Here is a 21,920-nt window from a genome sequence, read left to right on the forward strand (position 1 = left end):
CGAATTACATATGAAAATAAAGTGAAAAGAAATTACTATTACTAAAAAGAAATCCATAACAATAACACCAAAAGCAGCTAACGTCTCTAGTAACCTACAAAATAGTCATGTAACCATCCGGGGTTACCTGTTATTTGGGCAACATGCGGATGCTGTGCCTTTCTGTCACTAAAGAGTGATGGCTGTCTGCTCTGTGCTTAAGTGTGTTTGAGTGTTTTACACATATGGGCAGTTTGTCTCGAGTGAATACATCTCATTAGTCCAGAGAAGAGACTAAAGAAGGCCAAAGAAGTTTTAATGTTGACTCATCCGTTCAAATGGATGCAGTAAAGTGAGATGTATACAACAGCTTCTGATGTGCAGGTAGATGTGTGGATACTGCAGGTGTTAAAACAAAAGGTAAACATGTTAAATGATTATTCTATTAATTATTGGTCAGTTGGCAAACATTCCCCATTCCTGTACTTGATTAACATCATTTTCACTTGTGTCCGATTTAAATGATTGTAAACTATGATTTGGAATATCAGATAAGGGGGATTTTTTTTCCCCAGTTATCCACCTTATGCTTTCATTTTACTGACCAGATTATTAAATGCAACAAACTTTAAACTGATAACTGGAAATAATTGCTTGTTGCAGCACAAAAAATATTCAAATAACTTAACACTGCTACAGTTGAATCTTTGGGGACTTTTATGATTAGAATAAGCATGAACCAAAATCCTCTTACTTCTGGTGAACACATGTTTTCCCAGTAATACTGTAAAAGTTTGATGGATTTTCTCAGCACCATTAACGGAGGGTGAGGTAAAAACCTGTATGATTTTGAAACTGTATCCCTCTGAACAATAGCATTTGTTGCCTGTATCTGTAACTGCAGCCAAGTAAAGCGAATTGAAACCAACCTACCAGCCCATTCAACAGTGATTTCCAACCAGGGGAACCCCAGGGGGCACTTCTGCTGCTGCGAGGGGTTACGTAAGGAGATAAGAGAATAGTTCAAATAATTTGAAAGCAGTGAATTAATGATTTGATTAAAAAAATATATACAACCAGATATTGAGTCAGCTATAACACACAGTTTAGGTGTTTAAAGTGTGTGAAAACTCAATAGCAAGCAAACAGAGGAAATGAAATAGTTGACTAAAAAATAATGGATAAATCATTTAAATAATTAGCACAAAGTGATGGTTAAATGGTTGGAACATCCAGCTTCTGCTACTCCACCTGTTTACAGTACAATTTCATACTACTGCCTTACAACCACCGAGACTTAGATTCACTGAATGGTGGATTGCTGTTTTGTAAACTTTGGTATCGGATGGCTGACATGGCTGAAATCTGTGTGAGGGTTTGTCTGGCAAATGTGTGGAAAATCACATGTTAAAACAACCAAATTGTGTTCTACTGTTATAAGACAAAACATCCCTCATATAAAGCAGAAATGAATGAAAAATGACTGATTGTATTAGTTTTTAGTTTGCTCTGAATCATAAACTTGGACACACGCAAAAACTGTAAAACTTTTTAGCTCTATTTTAATAATGTAATTGTCATTCTTTCTTTAACCTCCACACAACTCAGGTTGACTATTGGTTTTTGGCATTTGCAAAATTTCCATTTCCTACTGTTATTATGTTTTCCTGCAGAAAACATAATCCATATTTGTCTTCCACTTTAACTAGGACTGACAGGTCTTTCAGGTTTCTAGATTCTTGTTAAATATGTAAGCCACAGTGCTGCTTCAAGTTTACGTTTCTCAAAGTATCATCACTTTGCATTTTCTCTGACCTTCTGTAGTGCATCTTGAATCAGGGACTGTGTCAGATACACAATTTGGTGTCTACCATCTACACTATATAGACAAAAGTATCCAGACACCCCTCTTTATGGGGTTGTTTTTCAGGGGTTTGGGCTCAGCCCCTTACTTCGAGTGAAGGGAAATCTTAATGCCTCAGACCTATCAAGCCATTTTGGACAATGCTATGCTTCCAACTTTGTGGCAGTTTGGGGAAGGCCCTTTTCTATTATGAATGTGCCCCAGTGCACAAAGCGAAGTCCATAAAGACGTGGTTGGACGGGTTTGGTGTGGAAGACCTCAACCCCATCAAACACCTTTGGGATGAAGTAGAGCAGAGATTGTGAGCCAGGACTTTTCATCCAATAAAGTCATGAAAGCTGTTATAGCTGCAAAGCTGTCTGTTTGTTTAGAATATGATAGTCATTGTAGTCCCTGCTGGTGTGATGGTCAGGTGTTCCAGTGCTTTTGTCTATGAAGTGTATGACATTTCCCATCTTATTCACTCATGATAAAAATTGAAAGTCTATTTCTTTCTTCTCCTTTAAACTCATTTTTGACTTTCAGGTCACACTCTTTAATGTTTGATCAAGTGCAAGTGTGCTTTGGATGGAAGCAGGTTTCAACCGTCAATACTGCTTTTGGTTCTAACTGAAACATACTAAACATACTATATATTCTCCATAGTGTTTGTGTTTTTCAGCAGTGTGTGTGTGTGTGTGTGTGTGGCCCCAGGCGTTACATGGGACTCGTCCTCATGCTGCTGTTCAGTGGTATTGAGACATTGATTGTCACAGTGGTGTCATCTGTCTGATCTTGAAGCAATTACAGCAGCTGTTATAGCAGTCAGCTGAGAGACTATAATTTTTCAGAGGATGAAAAGATATATTGTTTTGATATGAGATATGAGAGATCAAGAACAGAAAATCAATTACATTCATGTTCATAATCTTATTGCTGAATGAGGCTGATGTAATGAGGTTCTGTCAGCTGACAGAGAGAGACAACCCCCAAAAAAAAGAGACGCACTAGAAGACGCACAAAAGCACACGTCACACGGTTATCCTGACCACATGATCCTATCCATGATCCTAATTACAACCTAACTACAGTTTCTATGGACAACTTGTTTGCCTGTGAATATCTGTCTGTTATGTGTGTTATTCTATGATCAGTTTGTGTGTGACACTTTATGACCAAGTAGGAGGTTGTGTGTCATCTTGAGTTATTGACAGACAGGCAGCAGTGTCAATATGCTTTGTCATTATAGCCCATCCGCCCTGTCAAAAGGCAAACACACACACACGCACGCGCATGCACACACACACACACACACACTGTAGACCTATACCTGCCTTCTGACCTACCTTAACCACAACTCTATGTCTTCAGAATGATAGAAATAGGATAAACTGGGTGATTTGCCCTACTTTCACTGTTTGTTATTCCTTGTGGGCACATGGTTTTAAAGGAATGGTTCATAATTTTGGGAATTATGCTTATTTGCTTTCATGCAGAGTTAGATGTCTGTATAGTACACTTGTAGTCAGATGTTGGTTAATTTAGCTTAAAGCGCAAAGACTGGATACAGGAGGAAACAGCTAGCCTGGCTCTGATTTCCTTGTCTTTCTTTTTTGTTTCAGTTTTATTAGGAGTTAAATACCAGAGTTCAAGAAAATCAGCCCCAGTTAAGAAATCAGCCAGATTTCTTGACTTTTTGTACAAGTTAAGCATATGAGATATAATATTGTAATTGTTAGGAGGTAGATTTTTGTCAGTTTTAAACATAGCCAGGCTTGTTGTTTCCCTTTTTGAAGTCTTTGCGTTAAGTGTACTTGTAGTAGCTTCACACTGAACAGATCACATCTACCTCTTTGAAAGAAGGCAGATAAAAGTATTTCCCAAAATGTCAAACTGCCTTTAAACATGTTCTTTTAAGCAAATAATTACAGCCCAATTTACTACGGTAATTTAGTTTCATGTTGAGTTTCAGTTAAACACTTGATTAGATCAGATAATTACACGTTTTCATCTGTGATCTACGTGGAGCTGACAAATCAGACATTTCTTAAACTCCCTGAAGTCCTTAAATCTTATTGGGGAAAGTAGTACCTGCACACACAACTGATGTCAAATCTTGATTATCTTCCAGGAATGAACAAGCAGCTACGTTGTACCAGAACCTCAGTCTGAATGAGCCCAGACTGATACCTCAGCTTGAGAAAGTCATCATAAACTTCATCAAAGAGATCAAACAGCAGAATTCAGAGATGGAGAATCTGGCTCTTGCCATCAAACGGTGCGAAACACACAGACATATAAAGATTTGCTTGTTTTCTTTGTCTTTTCAAATCCTGTTGACAATCGGACTGCAGAAGAATAATGAATAGGAATGTGCTATAACAGTACCAAATAACACCTAGTAACTGCATTCTGTTGGTTCATCTGCCTGTTGATCTCTGTGTTGTCATTGGAGAACAACAGCCGCTGCAATATCTGTAATGTGAAATGCAAAGATGGCCAGGGCAACAAGTCTAACCTGAGGAAACACCCTGTCAAACACAAAATATATCCAAAAGCTGAAGGCTGTACTGTGTGAAGGCAAAGTCTCCTGCAGAAGCCACAGCTAATGTTACCACATCTGCCACGGTACAGTCATACTGTACTGAACTGTAGGGCCACTAGCTCCACCCCTAAGTGAGCGAGAAGAACGTATAGCTACAGGCAAAGATAACTACAGTAAGGGAGATAGCGAGCAGCAGTTGGCAGTTAATCTGATGCACTTTATTCCTGTGCTGCACTTTAAATTTTTGGAGTTTCCTTCAAATTCTGGCAGTGTTTCACAAGCTGCTCCTTTGAAAGATTTCTTGAAAGTGAGAATGACCCCTCACAGGGATGATAGTAACAGGTACACCGCCTTAAGTAATCCAAGAATAAGCAAAGCCCATCATATGGTTTTATAAGTCATCAGATGTGACAGGGCACACGGTTCGAGGATAAACCTCTGTCCCCTGAGTCTGTTGATCTGGAAAAAGAAATTCATAGCTGATGGAGATGTTTAATACACATATTCATATTTTGTTACAATTGGAATAAGCAGGTAAACTTAAAATGGATGGAGGTTTCCATGGTGCAGTGCAATCATTCTGTTACTGTTTTGCAGAGCACAGGACCAAGCATCAATGCAGCTCAGTGAAATGGAGGAGGAGATGGACCAACGCATTCATGCTACTGAGAGAAAAACACGAGATCAGGTGGGACAAAGTCAGACACTCACACACAAGCGCACAAGACTCCCTAACACTCAAAAACATGACTTTTTAATCTTGTCCTAAATATTCTATTTTTGTTTCTCTAGAGTTTGTGTAGGCAGAGCGATAAGCAGGGCGAGTTTGTTCAGCTCTTCCCTCATGTCAAACAAACGACTGAATATCATCTCCAAACTCAGACACGCCTGCTGATCAGCTGGATTTCACAACGTTGTGGATCCCACATATGAAACAGATTAAAGCAGCTGGGCCGTGTTATAGCATCCAGTGTTTATGACAATGATATGATAATGACAAGACTGTACACATACATATAAGATAAGGATGGTTGATGTGTCTTGCCTTGGTCTTATTCTATAAAGAATAAGACCAAGACAAGTCAAATTTAGGGATGGAGTTGCACCAGACAATTTCTCTGTCATTCTGTGTTGCTGGCAGCTGTGAGCAGTGAGGCTGACATAAATTGCTAATAAATAATATTCTTTAAAGTTGTTATTTTGCTGCCTTGTTGGCCTTTGTTTTCAAGTTTTCCACCAATTTGTAAGCTGTTGATTTGTCGGTTTATGAAAGCTGGAGATATTTCCTGGATTCTGGAGAGACACATTGAACAGTGTGCGAAATGATAAGATTTGATAACAATATTTGGCTTTCCATGACACAAAATAAAAAGCAAAAAACGACTGACTCAGGGACAGAACGTTACAGGTAACTTGCTGCTTAAAGCATCAGACCATCTAATTGATTTACCTTGCATTGATTTGAGTTTATCTTTGGTGTTGATGTTTCTTTAAAACGTGTGCGGGAACATAAGCTCCGTCTTATCACTGCATGTGTGTATAAACTTATGTAAGTGTACTTCTTTGACTCAGTTAACTCGGGAGCTGCTGTTTATCTGATGTTTTGGATAAGAAAGGCATACAACATTCGAGGGCACTCGCCCAGATTCTCTCACACTGTACTATTTGTTCACACTGTCATGTTCCGACACATTTAAGGAAGGTTTTTATTTTTGGTGTACTGTAGATAGACAGCTTCTGAATTATTGATTCCCCAGAGGCCTCCAACCTTGCTTCAAAGGCTGCCCTAAAATAGCACAGATTAGTGTGTCACAGAAATGACATGGCTGTAGAGAGACATTTTCATAAACTAATATCATAAGCTATTATCTTAATGCATCTAATTCTTTTTTTATCGCGTGTTTTTGTGTGTGTCTGTAGGAGAAGAAGCGAACAGAGGCTGCGCTCAGTGAGTTACGACGATCTTATGAAACTGAAGTGTGTGAGCTGCAGTGTAAGATCCAGAGGATGCAACTGGTAAATTTTCAACTCCCTTTTCACAATATTACACCATCAGTAGTCAATACAGATTCCAGCAGTCACATTCACAACGCACTTGCTGTACATGTAGGTTCTGCTCAGTGTTGTGTAGTTGTTACAATCACATCACCCCTGCACCATGAGACCTGAATCATGAACGTGTATATTAAAACCAAATATTTATTTTCTATGTTTCTAACTTTCTTTGTTGCATGAGTGCATGAGAAAAAAAATGCCAGATTGAAGATAAGGATGCAAAACTTTAAGCTGCATATTTCTCCAGTCATATGAAAGTGTTTAATCACAAGCATCTCAAAGAATACAATATTAAACTTTCCCAAGATTCACTGCTGGAGAGAAGCATGCATTTGATCTGTTTTATTGCAAACACAAAAAGAGCCTCTTCAAAGTTAATTGTGCTGTTCATGCTTGGGGAAAACACGGCTCTGCTGCACAGCCAAAAACTGACAACACTGACTGCATTCACAAGAAACTTAACCAGGACTAATTCTGACCTCATGAAAACACAAATGTCAGCTGCATTCACTGGACTCCACTGACTGAAGCTGTAAAGTTGCAATGGTTGTGTGTGTGTATGTAAGTACAGTGTGAACAACAGCAGTGTGAGTACAGCCTGGTCAAAAAACCTTAATCCTAAAGGTGTCAACTTGTTCATTAGATCGAAGAGAAGTACAAGAACATCACTGTGAAAGACGAGAGCCCAACGTTGAAGAAGAAGATCAATGAGCTAACACTGGTGAGACTGAGTTCATAGCATCATGTCGTGTCATTTCCGTGTATTTAGTATGAGGAGTTTCTGTCTCTCTCTCTGCCACATGCTCATATTTTTCCCCTTTTCGTTACTGCAGGAGAACCAGCGGTTAAAACAGGAGCTGCTGAAGTCTCAGACCAAAGTTGCCTGTCTGCATAGTGAGATGGACTCACTGAAGACGGAGCTAACTGATCAAAGCATCAGCTCTGAACGGTGACTTTTTTATTATAATTTGGTCTGGTTTCCTCATGTGCATTGATGTTTCAGTTCTTTATTTCATTTCTTTGCTTGTTCAGTTCAGTTTTGAGTAAACCGACTGGAGTTACTTTGACTTTTGTTCCATTCAATCCCTTTTTCTGTCTGATTTGTTTATTTGCAAGTCACTGAGTTTTATTTTATTAGTTTTTTTTTTTTTGCTCCATCATACATTTCTCACAGTGAGGAGGAAAAACGTTTCTTGTATAAGACCACACATCAGCTCCCTCTCACACACACTCATGGCTTTCAGTTTAAATGCTGAAAGTCTAAACTTAAAATTACAGAATTGCAGAGCAGGTTTTCTCCACCTTTTTCTCACCTCAAGTAAAGATTAATATGAATTTACCAAGAATAACTTTTTGCACATTATTCTCCATCATATGTAACGTCAAATGCTCCAACATACATACATTTCAAACCTATGTTTTTCAATTAAAAATACTTTAGTTTTATAAGAATCAGTTTTATCTTCCTGGCCCCAGTCTGCGACTGTTGAGAAGCTGTGTTGCAGAGACGTACAGAGAGGTGGAGGCCACACCCCCGCTGACTGTCTAACGGTGCCTTCATTCCCGGGGGGCGTTTTCATTTTGTCACAGCTGAAACAGGATATCCTGGAGTGACTTCAAACACAAGCGTTGCTCAGCAACAGAAGCAACAGGGCCCTCCCGGGCCAGTCTTAGTGTTGGTGTTTGCATTGTCGTTTCTCCATCTCTGAGGTGTCTCCTCTTATTCACAAATTTGGTTTTAATATCTTTGAATGGATCAGTTGATCAGTTGATCCGCTGTGAAGAAATCTCTGGTTTTGTCGACTTTAACTTTGAGACAGTGGCAGAGAAGTAGCTCTCGTCCCACTTCAAAGTCAACATGATTCGATTATTGTGAATTTTGTTCTCATGATGCACTTGGAGGTCAAATTATGTGCAGAAGGTGAAGAAACTGCAACAACAAAATAAGGAACAAGTGTGTTTGTGACGGTGTTTTGTTGCAGAGACGAGGAGCTCATGAAACACTTCTCTGATGAGCGAGACATCCTGGAGAGCCAGATTGAGATTCTGCAGTAAGTCAGCCAGTAGCTTGCACACTGAGTGTTATTGAGGTTCCGCTCCACCCACAAATCACTGAGATTCAAAAAATTAAACAAAACATGTATGATAATGAAAAAATTCTAATGATTAATTTCCTGTGTGTGTGTAAAGGATAGCCAACAGGAAGCTCCATGACACCAACGATGGGTTAAGGGCCGCTCTGGAGAGGATCACCAGGGTAAAGCTGCACAGTTAATCAAAAAATATACAAAATTCAAAAATAATTCAGCTTCAAAATGACAAGAAACTGCACTTGATTTATGCATCGCCTTTGGTGGACTTCCTTGGTAAACCTGGCATGCCGGTGCTATGGGACATATATTCAATTCACTTTTCAGACATTTGACTTGGCACAACATAATAATTAGTAGAACAAACTTAGCAAATCTACTTCTGTCATTTGAACACATTCATTCATTATAACAACAAATGTTTGGCAATAACATACATTATATAACATACATAACATACAGATTAAAAATATTTTCTTTGCTGAAAATTGTATGTTGTGTGACCATGTTGAGCAAAACAATCACAATATCACATCTGCCAGTTTCAGGCGGCCGTGAAACGCAGGTAATCGACCCAACAGGTGGAAAACTGAGTTCATTTTTAATTTGTTGTGTGTTACAGTCTGGTAACGGGGGCTCACCGGGGAACATCAAGGACAGAAGCAGAAGTAAAAGCATCTGCTACACATCACCTTACGCATTAATGGACAGGTAAGAGGGATACCAATTTATAGCCGTTCACCATGATTTCTGCACCAGTGTGGGAGTGCTACTCTTTCAGCGGTTTTATTTCAGACCAGGTTTGTCAGGTTTAAACCATTTGCATCTACAGGACACAACAGATTTTGCTTAAGTATACAGTGACAAACCTAAAATTGTGACGCTTTTCCTCGGAATTGAAGGGTTTTTTTTCCTACTAGCTGTGTATTTACACAGTAGGAAAGAAAATGTTGAACGTGCTGTGAGATATTTATTTGTTTATTTTTGTCCTGAGAATTTAAACCATGTTATTCTCTTGGGTCCAAGGACAAAGGTTTTGTCTCGTTGTAAGATATGCAGCAGTCGCTCCATATACATTTAGACATCTCGAAAAGCGGTGAAGTGTGATCTTTTCTGTTGAAGGAATAAACAGCGAGCTTGTAGTGGTGAATTCTCAGTAAAAGCTGATATTGCACATATTAGTTTTTGGGAAAATATATGCAGATTTTATTGTTAAGACTGTTAATCTAGTATTTAATGTGTAAATGTGCATCGGATCACCCAAATTACATACAAATGTTTTTGTCACTTAAACCTCATAGTAACTAATCATTCACATAGTGGACATTATGGCTGTGTGATATGTGTCTGTGAAAGATGGTAGCCCCGAAGAAATGACAGTACTGCACTTTGCTGAACCATCCCGTGTGTGTTATGTGACAGCTTGTTATCCTGATTTCCCCCTCAGGTTCTGCCAGCGTATGGATGATTACCCTCTGTACGGCAGCCGGCCCAGCTGTGACACTCTGGCTTTGGCCATGTGTGACCCAGGTTTGAGGCACAGACACAGCAGCGAGTGCGAAGAGGACAGCCTGCCTGAGATCTACATGGACAGCGGCCTGTCGACGCTCAGAGGTTCACATGGAGGCTACGACTCAGAGCAGGAGGTCAAAGGACAAGAGGAGGAGGAGGAAGAGGAAGAGAGAGTGAAGAAGAAAGGGGAGGATGACAACAATGATAGCATGATGGGAGAAAACTCTGACACTGAGGTGAGACAATCTAGCAAATAGACACACGTGTACAAGTTTATCTATGCTGTAGATGTTTAGCAGGTATAATGTCTTAATTAAATTAAATTAATTAAAGTGTGTTAGCATGCTAAAATAAGTAGTGCTAACGACAAAGCACAGCTGACACTGATGGGAATGGCATTAGATTTAAGTACCAGATTTTATGGCAGGCCAATAGCTGATAAGGTTTTTCATTCAGAATCAAAGTTAACCTCATGTTCACACTCGATGGCAAGTCAGAGATCTCAAAAGTCTGGAGGATTCATACTCTTGGGACCATGAATGTCTACAAAATGTCATGTTAAACCATTCGAAAGTTGCTAAGGTATTTCAGTCAGGATTAGTCGACCAACAAACCAATAGGCCAACTTTGCCATGGAGCGAGCGTCTGCCTTTATAATAATAATAATATACAAATAAAATAATATTTCATACAGTTGAACAGAATTTTAAGTGATCAAATCAGTCATTAAGCTTCTTTGGTGGGGGATCTATGAGAGTTAACACAGGTTTTGGTCAGTAAATGTAAAAGAGTTTCAGTGAAGCATTGAGCTTAAGGAGCCATTTTGAGAGTTTTTTCAGTATGGCAGAAGAAAAATTCTGCGGCTAATTTTTAGCTTTAAACAACTTGCTTTTGTCTAAAACTACTGCACACTTGTAGAAATGTGAAATTTGTGTAGATTTTTGTAACAATGGTCCAATGTCTGGCGCTGTGTGTGTCCATCACAGCCAGCAGAGACACAGGACGGTGAATCAGCTTTCGGCTCGGACAGCAGCTCAGTTTTGGAATGGAAGCCCTCCGAATCCTTTAGTATGGTCAACCCCCCACCCCCAACTAAAAGAAAGGCCCTCAGTGCCATCAGTGTTCAGGTAAGGGAGAGACTGTAGTTGAGGAAGGAGGGAGAGTATCTACTGGAATGAAATTTGGCGCTCATATTCATGGCCATCAGAAGATTTTTCTCAGTGATCTTGATGACTTTCAGGCCTTTTGTCCAGAGCTACCATCATGTCAGACTTTCCAACATGCTTTTTGAATTTCATTTCAATATTTTCTGCATATATTCAAACAGATGAAGATTAATTTCAGTCAAGCTGGGATTACATTGTGTTTTCTAATGCCGCTTCCTCAGAACAAACTTTACATTTCAGCTTCACCACCACTTGTGTTACATCTAACTCATCAATCAAGAATCAAGAATCAGAGTCTTTATTGTCATTATGCAAGCATAACGAAATTTTGTTATGTTGTGTGATTATTAAAACACTTATCTACCATGTACATTGATATTTCTAGCTGCTACTTACAGGTGTAGAGTTTGTGTTTTTAACCTTTTCTGACCCTCTATGAGACGTAAATCACTCACCTCCGTCACCGAAGGGACATGATGATGGACTGAGATGCAAATAAGAAAACAGCAATTTCAAAGGGATCCATTCTGGTGATAAAATGTTCTGAAACTAAAGGAAATGTGCACAACGTAAATGCCTCACTCTTGCTTATCTTCGCCTTGTCGCTCCAGAAGGAGGACAAGGACAAGTCTGACCTGGGTTACATGACCTCAGAGAAGGCCTACAGGATCGTATTGGCTGGCGATGCTGCCGTGGGAAAGTCCAGCTTCCTGCTTCGCCTCTGCAAGAACGAATTCACACTAAACTCCAGCACCACACTGGGTGAGTTGGACAAGCAAAAGTCAACCTCTATTTAGCACAATAAGCTTTATTGTCTGCTTCTGTCCTCTTTGACCTGTTAGGTTAAGGCAAAGACTACAGCCTAGAAAAAAGGTTTAGAGGAAAGCTGACATTTTCTCTAAACTGACACACTTCTTTTTGTCATTGTCAGTGTTTCTTAATTGTTCTTTACCAGCTTAGTGGTGTGACATGTTGGTTGATTCTCCTTTGTGTGTTCAGGAGTGGATTTCCAGATGAAGACACTTATCGTGGATGGGGAGCCTGTTTCACTGCAGCTGTGGGACACAGCAGGACAAGAGAGGTGTGTGTTGGTGTTTGTAGCTGTGAGTATTTGAAGAGTGACATCAACTTTATTGTAAAGCTGCAATTTTATTCTTTTACCTGACGTGTGCTGTTTTAACTATTATTTTATTTTAATCTGTTATATAAATAACGTTATTACTTCATATGGTTTGTTGCTAAAAGGTAAAATTAATGCATGCTGTTCGTGTGTGTGCGTATCTTGAACCATTTCTTGCTATCAGGTTTCGCAGCATTGCCAAGTCTTATTTCCGCCGGGCAGAGGGAGTGTTGCTGCTGTACGACGTCACCTCTGAGAAGAGCTTCCTGAATGTTAGAGAGTGGGTGGATATGATTGAGGTAAAAAAAAAAAAAAGGAAGAAAGAGCTCCAGACTTGAAGATGAAATCCACTTTTCTGTAATGGCAGCATTTAATATAGATCAGCAAAAGTGTTGTATACAGGTACATATTCTTTTGAATATCAGACTAAGTGATCTTACTTGTTTTTCTTTTTGACATGCAGCCGATATGTAAGTGCTGGATGTACACTGAATGAAGTGTGTTGTGCTGTTGGCATGTTGACATTTCTGTGAATGTTTATTAGTGCATGTAGTATGTGATGTGTAATTATATTGTGTGTATTAAGAATTGTTAAGTACTTTACTTAATTTAGATTTAAACCAGATTTTGATCTCCATGCGAATTGAGATTCTTCTTGTTCCTGTGGATGAACGTTTGAGCGTCACTGTGTGGAATGACGTGTGTGCATAGGCTGACGCTACATTCTGTTTCCGCATTCATGTCTGACAGTGTAATTATTCTCTGTGCTCACTGAAAATGTGATTTTAAGAGGCGGAGCCTACGAACCCGATTTGTCACCTCACAAATAGTTTGGATGTCAATCATGGTCCAGTATTCAGCAGACACATTGCGGTGCTTTATGTCAAATGAATAGTTTTAGCCTTTAATAGTAGATTTTTTTATTATTTCACTGAGCACATAAATTCTGTAATCAAGTATTTACAACAACAGAGCAGTTTACGCATGTACAATAGGAGGTACTCCACAGTATTTTGTATTTTTAATTTTTGTTTCTGTTTTCTTTTCATTTTGATTTTTCTTTTTCTTGCATGGCAGGATGTGGCCCAGGAGGATGTTCCCATCATGCTTGTGGGTAATAAGTGTGATCTTAGACAAGAAGGAATTGACTGTGTTCCTACCAGCTATGGAGAAAAACTGGCCATGGTAACCTTCTTGGCTCACTGGACTATTGAGAACATTATAATGGCCACATAACTCACCTTCATCTGCTGCAATTCTACACCTAACCTTTGCTAGTTTAATCCAAATATAAATCCAAGTCATAACACCTAACCTGTTTATGATTTCATTATTTCCTGTCTTCACCCAACAGACATACAACACCCTGTTCTGTGAGACTAGTGCCAAAGATGGCTCCAACACTTTGGAGGCGGTGCTGCACCTGGCCAGGTGAGACAAAACTATTTCAGTCAGCTGGGCGCTCAGTAAAAATGTCAGTGGAAGTTTTAATCTTGACATAACTGTGTATTTTAAAGAAAAAAAATACCAACATGAGTTCAAAATCACTGAGGAGCTGGGAGTTTGTTACTCAGTTATAGGTCTGACCTTGCAGGAGACGTTTCACAAGTATAATTAAAATAAATAATTGTTGGTTGCATTCCATTAAGTTTGGGCTGTTGGCATGACTTAATGGGACATTTTATTCCCATAATGGGAAGTAAATAACATGTCTGCTAAGAGACACTACCCATCTATCAATCAGTGGCAAAAATGTGATGGTATCATCTCTAAGTGAAAATAATGGTTTGTCTTTTCTTTTCCAAGTTAATTAATTAAAAAAAAATGACCACATCATAGACAATGTAAACTACAAATCCTATACATGCTAAGCTCCTAATTGTGGCTTTTGCTGCCCTCTAGTGTGTAAAAGTCCAACGGCCAATTAAGGTCACCTCAAAGGGAAACCACGGTGGTTAAAGGTACTCTGTGGAGGTTTGTTGTAAATGAATAACGTTAAGTGTTACCGCCCCAAAATGCATTTCATGTATCCTTGAGGTCTAACAAACGTGCTGAATGCATTTCTTCCCTCATAAAACAGCCGGTCGCATTCTCTTGTAGAAAAAAACAGCCCCATACAAAACCTATAGGTCAAAAACTCCCCAGGGAACCTTTAAATTGATCTCAGCATACATGTGTTTGTTCAGTGAAAGCTTCTTTGTCTCTGAATGTACTCTGTGGCTTTTATCCCGCTAAACCCTGTATGGAATTGGTTGGTACAGGAGCACAAATGATTAGCCGCCACCTTTACAAAAAGATATGAAAAATACCTTTGTGTTCATTTTTGTTTTTTGTTCTTCTTTTCTTCCCCCCCTGCAGGCAGGTAACAAAACAGGCTACTTTTGATGAAAAAACTCACTATCAGTCAGTGACCAGCTTAAATGCTCCCAGGAATAAACCAAACTTCTCCTGCTGCAACTGATCAAAGCCGTCAATTCGTCTGACTTGATGTGAACTCAGCACGGGTGGAAAAAGGAGCCCAAATGCAGAAATGAGACAGGATCTCTGCAGCAATGGGAACAAATCATCATTGTGAATAAAGAAAACAGTTTGACTTATGGACTGAGTGAGGAAACGCGTGACATGGGATCACAGCAGAATATCCACAACTTCACATCACCTCAGAAGTCTTTATGTTATTCAAGGTTATTTAAACATGATGTATTGAGATGCATTTCAGCCTCAGTTTGAACACTTCCTGTTTTATGAATTTGAGAAAGTCCATGTAAACTTCTTGCCATGTGAAATTTCTGGGTTTTTTTTTATGTTGTTGTTGTTTTAATTACACTATAAGTTCCTTCTACATATTTGGTTAACGGGGGCCGTGTTGTGGAGATACTCAAGAGCAGAAGTAAAATGTGCAAGAATGAGTTGAAAGCGAAGCCAAGTGTATGAGAATGTTTTTAAAGCGACATTAGTACGTGATGCTGGCACATAATTTCATGTGATAGAGGACAGAAAGTTATTGTTATAGTGAGAAAGTAAGACCAATAAGATATTCTCATGTGATAATGCTTTTATCTGTGGCAGTTATCTAATTACTTCTGAGCTCAGTTATAAGCAGTCTAAGTGCTGGTTTGCATGTTGTACGCCTGAAAGGAAACAAAAGTTATTAAAGACTTGGAGGCGCTGAGAATTGCGAGAGAACTTAAGAAATGCTCAGCCTCGAACCCTGGTGCAACATGTGATTTTAAGAAACTTTGTGACAAAGAAATAACCCACAGTCTTTATTATTTTACCCCACAGTGTTACATTTCATTTCATTTGACTTCCTACTGAGGATGACGTTGTCTTGTAGAATTTATACTTTTGGAGCAGAACATCTAGCGGATCATTCTCAGTTTGCACGAATGCCTGCCGTAGTTTCATTATCTGGTATGAGTTATGAATTTAGTTTAAGCATAAACAAAAGGTGGCAGGAAGTGAATACCTTTTTTTTATCCTTCAGTATACAGTATCCACATGTGATGTTCAGTATGTCTGATTATTTCCATTAATAATCTTATCATCCTGCTGAAGGACCGTGCATAATGGTTTTGACATGCTTCAAATAAGGTGAGAAGGTCAGCACAGTTTGAACTTCTTCCTAAACTTGTCTTTTTCATTGTTCACACAGTTATGTGTAGCAGTGTAGTGTCCGTCTTTTTCATGTCCCTTTTTGCAATTTTTCACATCTTCATCACTCTTTGTGTGACGGCAGGCTTTTCACCCACCTAAAGGTGCATCCATTTTGGAAACATTTTGCCTTCAGACGGCACTTTGCATGTGAAGCATACAAACCATTCAGACTGTGTCTACAGACGCCACGTGTGTCGCATTGATGTGTGACAGAACTGACCCTCGGCTTCACACTGTCCTTCATTTTGAGGATTAGTGTTATCTCAGTGTGCATGGAGCATAGAAGCTATTTATTTCTTCACAGATGTCTTTGCTGATGTCATAAGAAATGCAAGGTAACAATGGTCTGTGTCCGTGTTAAAAGTGTCTTTGTCAATAAAAACTATAAAGTGAATGTCACAACATAACAAGACTGGTATCATCCAGATAAAACAATATATATATCTTTTTTTTTTCATTTGCAGGTTTGTTTAGGAAGTAGTGCAGTAATTCTAGACAACTGCATTTCTCCTGTGAATTAATTTGTTTGGTGCGCTGGTTGCCAACATACAAAAACAGTAAATAAAACATTAAATACACATAGCGTTTTAGGGAGTTTGTCCTTATCATAGGCACTTGTGGTGAATTTAATTCCCTGTTATATTCTACAAGTCATATTATGATACCCTATCAGGACTCAGTGTTGCTTAACCCCCCCTGACATCACAAAAGGCTTTATGCAAATTATTTCACACCTGCAGTTCTACCTATAAGCAGACTTTGATGTGGAGAATCTGTGGAGATCCCCTTAAAGTACAGTTAGTTTACTTAGTTACAAATACAGTCTTGACAAAGTCACATCTGTCTGTCTGTCAGGCTCAAGTAATCTGCAGCTCCATTATGGAGCAAAGGAGGAGACAAATCAATAAATCAGATAATTTCTCCTTGGTTGGTGCTCTAAAAGACCCTCCTATTAGCCACACTCCCCGAGCGTCTGCCTGTGTCTCAGAGCATTGCTGTTAGAAAAACTACAACATATGTTAGGGATTTTGTACTGTGTGTATTATTGTGTGTGCGTGTGTGTGTGTATCTGTTTAGAGCTGGCACGGGTTCCTGTCTCCACCTCCCATCTGTTTACATTGTCATGTGCTTGATGAGGCGAGACCACTCATTTGTCAAACAACATGTGGGGTAGCGGAGGTGGGGATGGGGTGTGTGTGGGGAGTAGAAGCTGAGAACGGTGTGTGTATGAGTGTGTGTGTGTGCGTGCGTGCATGTCTGGGTGTGTGGTAATAGGGGGATAATTAGATAAGAGGACTGTGTAGCAGCAAGGTTAATGACAGTAATGAATATATTAGTGCAGAGGAGAGAGAGCAGGCTCTCTTTGCTGCTGTACATCTGCGAGTTCAGAAATATTGAACTACCAAAAAACATGAAACTTTTCCATTAATGATTCTGTGCAGTTTTGTGAGTAAAACTTTCCAAAAAATACAAGTCTCATTTATCTGTCATGGATTTAAATTTTTTTACTGAAAATGAAAATATACAATATGTACATAATTATATTAATTTATTATTGAATTCAGATGTGCTATGGGGCTGTTTTTCAGGGGTTGGGCTCGGTCCCTGACTTCCAGTGTAGCAAAATCTTAATGCTTCAGCACACCAAGACATTTTGGACGATGCTATGCTTCCAACTTTGTGGCAACGGTTTGGTGAAGGCACTTTTCTATTCCAGCATGACTGAACAAGGCACAAAGCAACTTCCATAAAGACATGGTTGGGTTAGTCTGGCATGGAAGAACTTGATTGGCCCACACAGAGTCCTGACCTCAACCCCATCCAACACCTTTGGGATGAACTGGAACGGAGACTGTGAGCCAGGTCTTTTGGTCCAACGTCAGTGCCTGACCTCACAAATGCTCTCCTGCATGAATGGGCAAAAATTAATTTCCAGAAAAACACTCCAAAATCTTGTGGGAAGCCTTTCCAGAAGAGTGGAAGCTGTTAGAGCTGCAAAGCTGTCTGTGTATTTAGAATGTGAAGTCATTAAAGTCCCTGTTGGTGTAATGGTCAGGTGTCCCAATACTTTTGTCCTTATAGTGTCTGTTTTGGTACAACTATCTCAAAGAAGCATCCATTGTGCTCACACAGTTTTCAGATGTGACGTCTCCATTTTCTATTTTTAAAGTGGATAAAGTTAATTGGGCATCGCACAAAACAACTCTTTGCTGTTAAAGTGTTATGCTTCATTTCAAATAAAGCAACCTGAATCACTCTGTAATGCTACTAAATATCTATTTAAACTGATTTTAAACAGAAAAAAGAGGTTTCGGGGTTCAGTTACTTTTTTACTGTTGGTGCCTCATTAACGAAGTTAATGTGCAAAATTTCTTCCCTGTAAAAATTTTTTATATGAAAATGCCGTGACATCAGTTCCAAATTAACACATCATTTCAAAGCTTTAATATTTTATGCTAAAATTATTATCATTGGAGTGAAAAGAAGATGCATTCTGTCAGGTGCAGTCAAAATATTTTTGACATTTTCCCAAACCTTACAAAACAAGAAACAATAAAATAAAAAAAAAAGATTAAAGATTTAAATTAAATTAATTTAAACCCTCATGACACATCCTTCAAACCTCATCAATCAGTCTGTCAAAGTTGGACAAAACACACACACACACACAAACGCACACTCAGACTGACGGAGGGAACGCGGGGTGTCACCATCTGGAAAGGTCAGGAGGTCAGAAAACGGGACCACTGGTCACTCTGATGACATCTGGAACGGCAGACTGTCTGTATAAATCCACCTCCACGTCAGACACACACAAATGAACCCACACCTTCACCAATAACACACACACACACACACACACACACACACACACACGGTCGAGTGCACCCAGTGGATGTCATGTCCTGTCTGACAATGTCATCAAAGCAAGCTGCAGTGTCTGCAGTTTGACTTATGCTGTGTGTGCGTGTGTGTATGAAATCATTTTTTTAAATCATATTATTTATTATTTATATATTACCTATTTACAGCTTTATTTGGACTGTAAACTCAGCCGGTTCACAAACAGCATTGTGCTGTTCCACTTCTGCAGGCAAGAGGGCAGCAGCCTCCTATCATACGTGACCCTGTGTGTGTTAAATGTCCTTCTGTAGCTCCATAAAAAGCATTTAATGCTGTTATGTCACACACTTACATCAATTGTCTTTCATTATTACAATGTAGATGTAATTTTAAGTAATTTGCATGTAAAACTTGTGCCTGATGGCCTAAAAATTGCAGTTTTCACATTTTAAGCAGTTCCAGTAGAAATTTGCTGAAAAACAATTCCAAAAAAATCTCCGCCAACTTAACCAGCAGCAAGTCATCACTGGGCTATGTTGAGGTGATCACGTTTCAGCAGCAAGTACTGAAATCTGTCTGTTTACAGGTTTATATCAGGGAAAGGAGCACTGGTCTGTCTGTGTGTTCGAACATCTGCAACACGCCTTTCATTTAAGCGAGAGCAAAACATGCGACATGCTGCACAGCACTGTGGTAAAAACTCTACATGTTACACCTCTGAAATTGTTATATGTCTTTGTTTTTTTGTTCCTGTGACGTGTGATTCGGGTCAGATGACGGAAGAGACGCTGCACTTCTGTTTATCTCAATCACGCCTCTGCAGAAGGACAGCAGGGGATTAGTCGCCGTTTTAAAATGTGTGTTAATTTGACAAATTAGCCCGATTAGTTTAAACTAAGGACATTTGTGCGTTTGAGTGTGTATCTTTGTGTATTACAGCTTGACTCCTTTGCAGTAAATTTCAAAACAACTTGCAGTATATTTGAATGCCTTTGCTGTGAAGATTCAAAGTCGATAAGATGGTATTTGACAGGTGACAACGGGATTGCCAGGCTGTAGTTTTCTCAATGTCTAAACAGTGATTTTTTTTCAGCATCTTGTCAATAAGCTCCAGCTGCAGTCAATGTCCATAGTCTCTTTGTTTAAACTAAACCCCCTTCAGTAGACCGCAGTATTCCTGTCTGAGGTGATATCCCCATGACATTAGCCACTAAAAATCAAATTCTGTGTGTGTGTCTGGTTCAAAGTGTAAAAAACAGGTTGTGCACATTTATATCATCTATAAAAGCCCACCGGCTGTCCATTGACATCTGTATGCACCTGTGTGTGTGTGTGTGTGTGTGTGTGTGTGTGTCTGCACGCAAAACAGACAGCATCTGACATTATGACTCTCCCAACCCACACAACAACACGGAGATCTTGTTTAGAAACTGTATTGACTTATTGACCAAACTCGTCACACACGAGAGCAGCCGATATCGACATGTTGTTCGCGCAGGAATGTAGCCTAGATCTGGTTTGAGACAGCTTAATTCATCACAGCTGTTACTTTGCTGAAGGTAAACATAAGTAGAGGTGACACTGTGGCTTTACTCTGTAGTTTTGTTATTGCTTACAACACCAACAATGTGGAAATCCTCTCTTTCGATACTTCCTGACTTTTCTCCACTGTCTCTGGCTGAAAACATTTATCTTGTAAACTTTAATGACATCAGATTCTAAATACACAGACACCTTTGCAGCTATAGCAGCTTCCACTCTTCTGGGAAGGCTTTCCGCAAGGTTTTAGAGTGTTTCTGTGGGAATTTTTGCCCATTCATACAGTGGAGCATTTGTGAGGTCAGGCACTGACCAAAGGGCCCCAAAAGGCCTGGCTCATAATCTCCGTTCCAGTTCATCCCAAAGGTGTTGGATGGAGTTGAGGTCAGGACTCTGTGTGGGCCAGTCAGGTTCTTCCACGCCAAACTCATCCAAGCTCCAAGCTTCAAGCTCCATGCATCCAGCTTGTGTTTTATTTTTAAAGGCGCCGTCATTTCCTCAAACAGCTGAGAGCCGCATGTACAGTATACTGTAAGTGGTTTATTCGCTAGGGACTGCGTCCAGCTGTGTGTCAAAACACATTTGAAGCATTAGTCAGTATTTAGAGCAGCAGGACGGGGTTGTGAAATTGAAGGTTTTGGATAACAAAGAAGGGCTATGGCACAGACACAGACAGTACTTTTTATTAGGATTTATTGACAGTTTGGGTGTTTGCAAAATTTGATGTTAATTAGAAAACTACAGAATGTAACCAGTCTGGCCTTCAGTGTGTTTTCTTTTTGGTTCTTCGTCTTCTAAAACTGCTGATAGCTTTGTTTTCTGTTTTGTTTTTACTGTTCCTCCACTGCCATTGTACAAGAAACATTTGTACAGTGATCAGCACAGGATGCTTTTGCATTACACCTGTCTGATGCAATTTCGGACGTTTCATAAACATGAGCATTGGACCGCGTAAAGTCACGTCAAGCTTATTTATATGTCACAGTGTTTAAAAACAACTGGTGAGGACCAAAGTGGTGTGCAAATTCAAGAGCGAACAACAATTAAACAGCAACAACATGACAATGACGAGTCAAATGACATGTATGGCAGTCGGAAAGGCACAATAACAAGAATAAATGACATTTATAAAAGTTTAGTCTTACATTTCTTTAAGAATTTCATCAATTATTTCTCTGCCATTTTACTTTGTATTTTTCTGTACACACTTACACCAACAAGTAACAATAATGTACACACACACACACACACACACACACATAACACAGTTATCAAGTGATTAACTGTCAAACTGCACAGCCGGAGTTCAGCAAAGGTCAGGATTGATTTACATAGACAGATGGAGAGTCCTATTAGTGTGTGTATCCAGTCCCTTCCCCCTTCACTGACAAACACACACACACACACTCCTGCACACACTCCCCCATGGCACTGTTCTGTGCAACTAGTTCATGTTACCATGGAGATGATGAGCTTGCTGTACATCATCATGATGGGGTTGAGGCACAGAGAAAAGTCAAGGTTCATGGTTGGTGTAGTGTGTGTGTGTGTGTGTGTGTGTGTGTGTGTG

General features: G+C 39.5%; 1 protein-coding gene across 2 annotated transcripts in view; it reads left to right on the forward strand.

The window, feature by feature from the left end:
* The window catches only part of rasef (RAS and EF-hand domain containing), a 17,263-nt gene extending 789 nt beyond the window's left edge, over positions 1 to 16,474 (forward strand). Inside the window, exons 2-17 of one of the 2 annotated variants that reach the window (XM_046387616.1) lie at positions 3,954 to 4,100; positions 4,965 to 5,055; positions 6,288 to 6,383; positions 7,066 to 7,143; positions 7,256 to 7,371; positions 8,405 to 8,473; positions 8,613 to 8,679; positions 9,135 to 9,223; positions 9,960 to 10,260; positions 11,011 to 11,151; positions 11,802 to 11,952; positions 12,190 to 12,271; positions 12,495 to 12,609; positions 13,388 to 13,495; positions 13,665 to 13,741; positions 14,669 to 16,474. In XM_046387616.1, the coding sequence (XP_046243572.1) occupies positions 3,954 to 4,100; positions 4,965 to 5,055; positions 6,288 to 6,383; positions 7,066 to 7,143; positions 7,256 to 7,371; positions 8,405 to 8,473; positions 8,613 to 8,679; positions 9,135 to 9,223; positions 9,960 to 10,260; positions 11,011 to 11,151; positions 11,802 to 11,952; positions 12,190 to 12,271; positions 12,495 to 12,609; positions 13,388 to 13,495; positions 13,665 to 13,741; positions 14,669 to 14,771 (1,831 nt within the window). In that variant the 3' untranslated portion in view covers positions 14,772 to 16,474. Of the gene's footprint in view, positions 1 to 3,953; positions 4,101 to 4,964; positions 5,056 to 6,287; positions 6,384 to 7,065; positions 7,144 to 7,255; positions 7,372 to 8,404; positions 8,474 to 8,612; positions 8,680 to 9,134; positions 9,224 to 9,959; positions 10,261 to 11,010; positions 11,152 to 11,801; positions 11,953 to 12,189; positions 12,294 to 12,494; positions 12,610 to 13,387; positions 13,496 to 13,664; positions 13,742 to 14,668 lie in introns of those variants that run through there. The other variant, XM_046387617.1, reaches the window with a different exon arrangement.
* Positions 16,475 to 21,920: the final 5,446 nt, after the last annotated feature.

The sequence above is a fragment of the Scatophagus argus genome, chromosome 4 (assembly GCF_020382885.2).
Source record: "Scatophagus argus isolate fScaArg1 chromosome 4, fScaArg1.pri, whole genome shotgun sequence".
NCBI classification, from domain to species: Eukaryota; Metazoa; Chordata; class Actinopteri; family Scatophagidae; genus Scatophagus; species Scatophagus argus.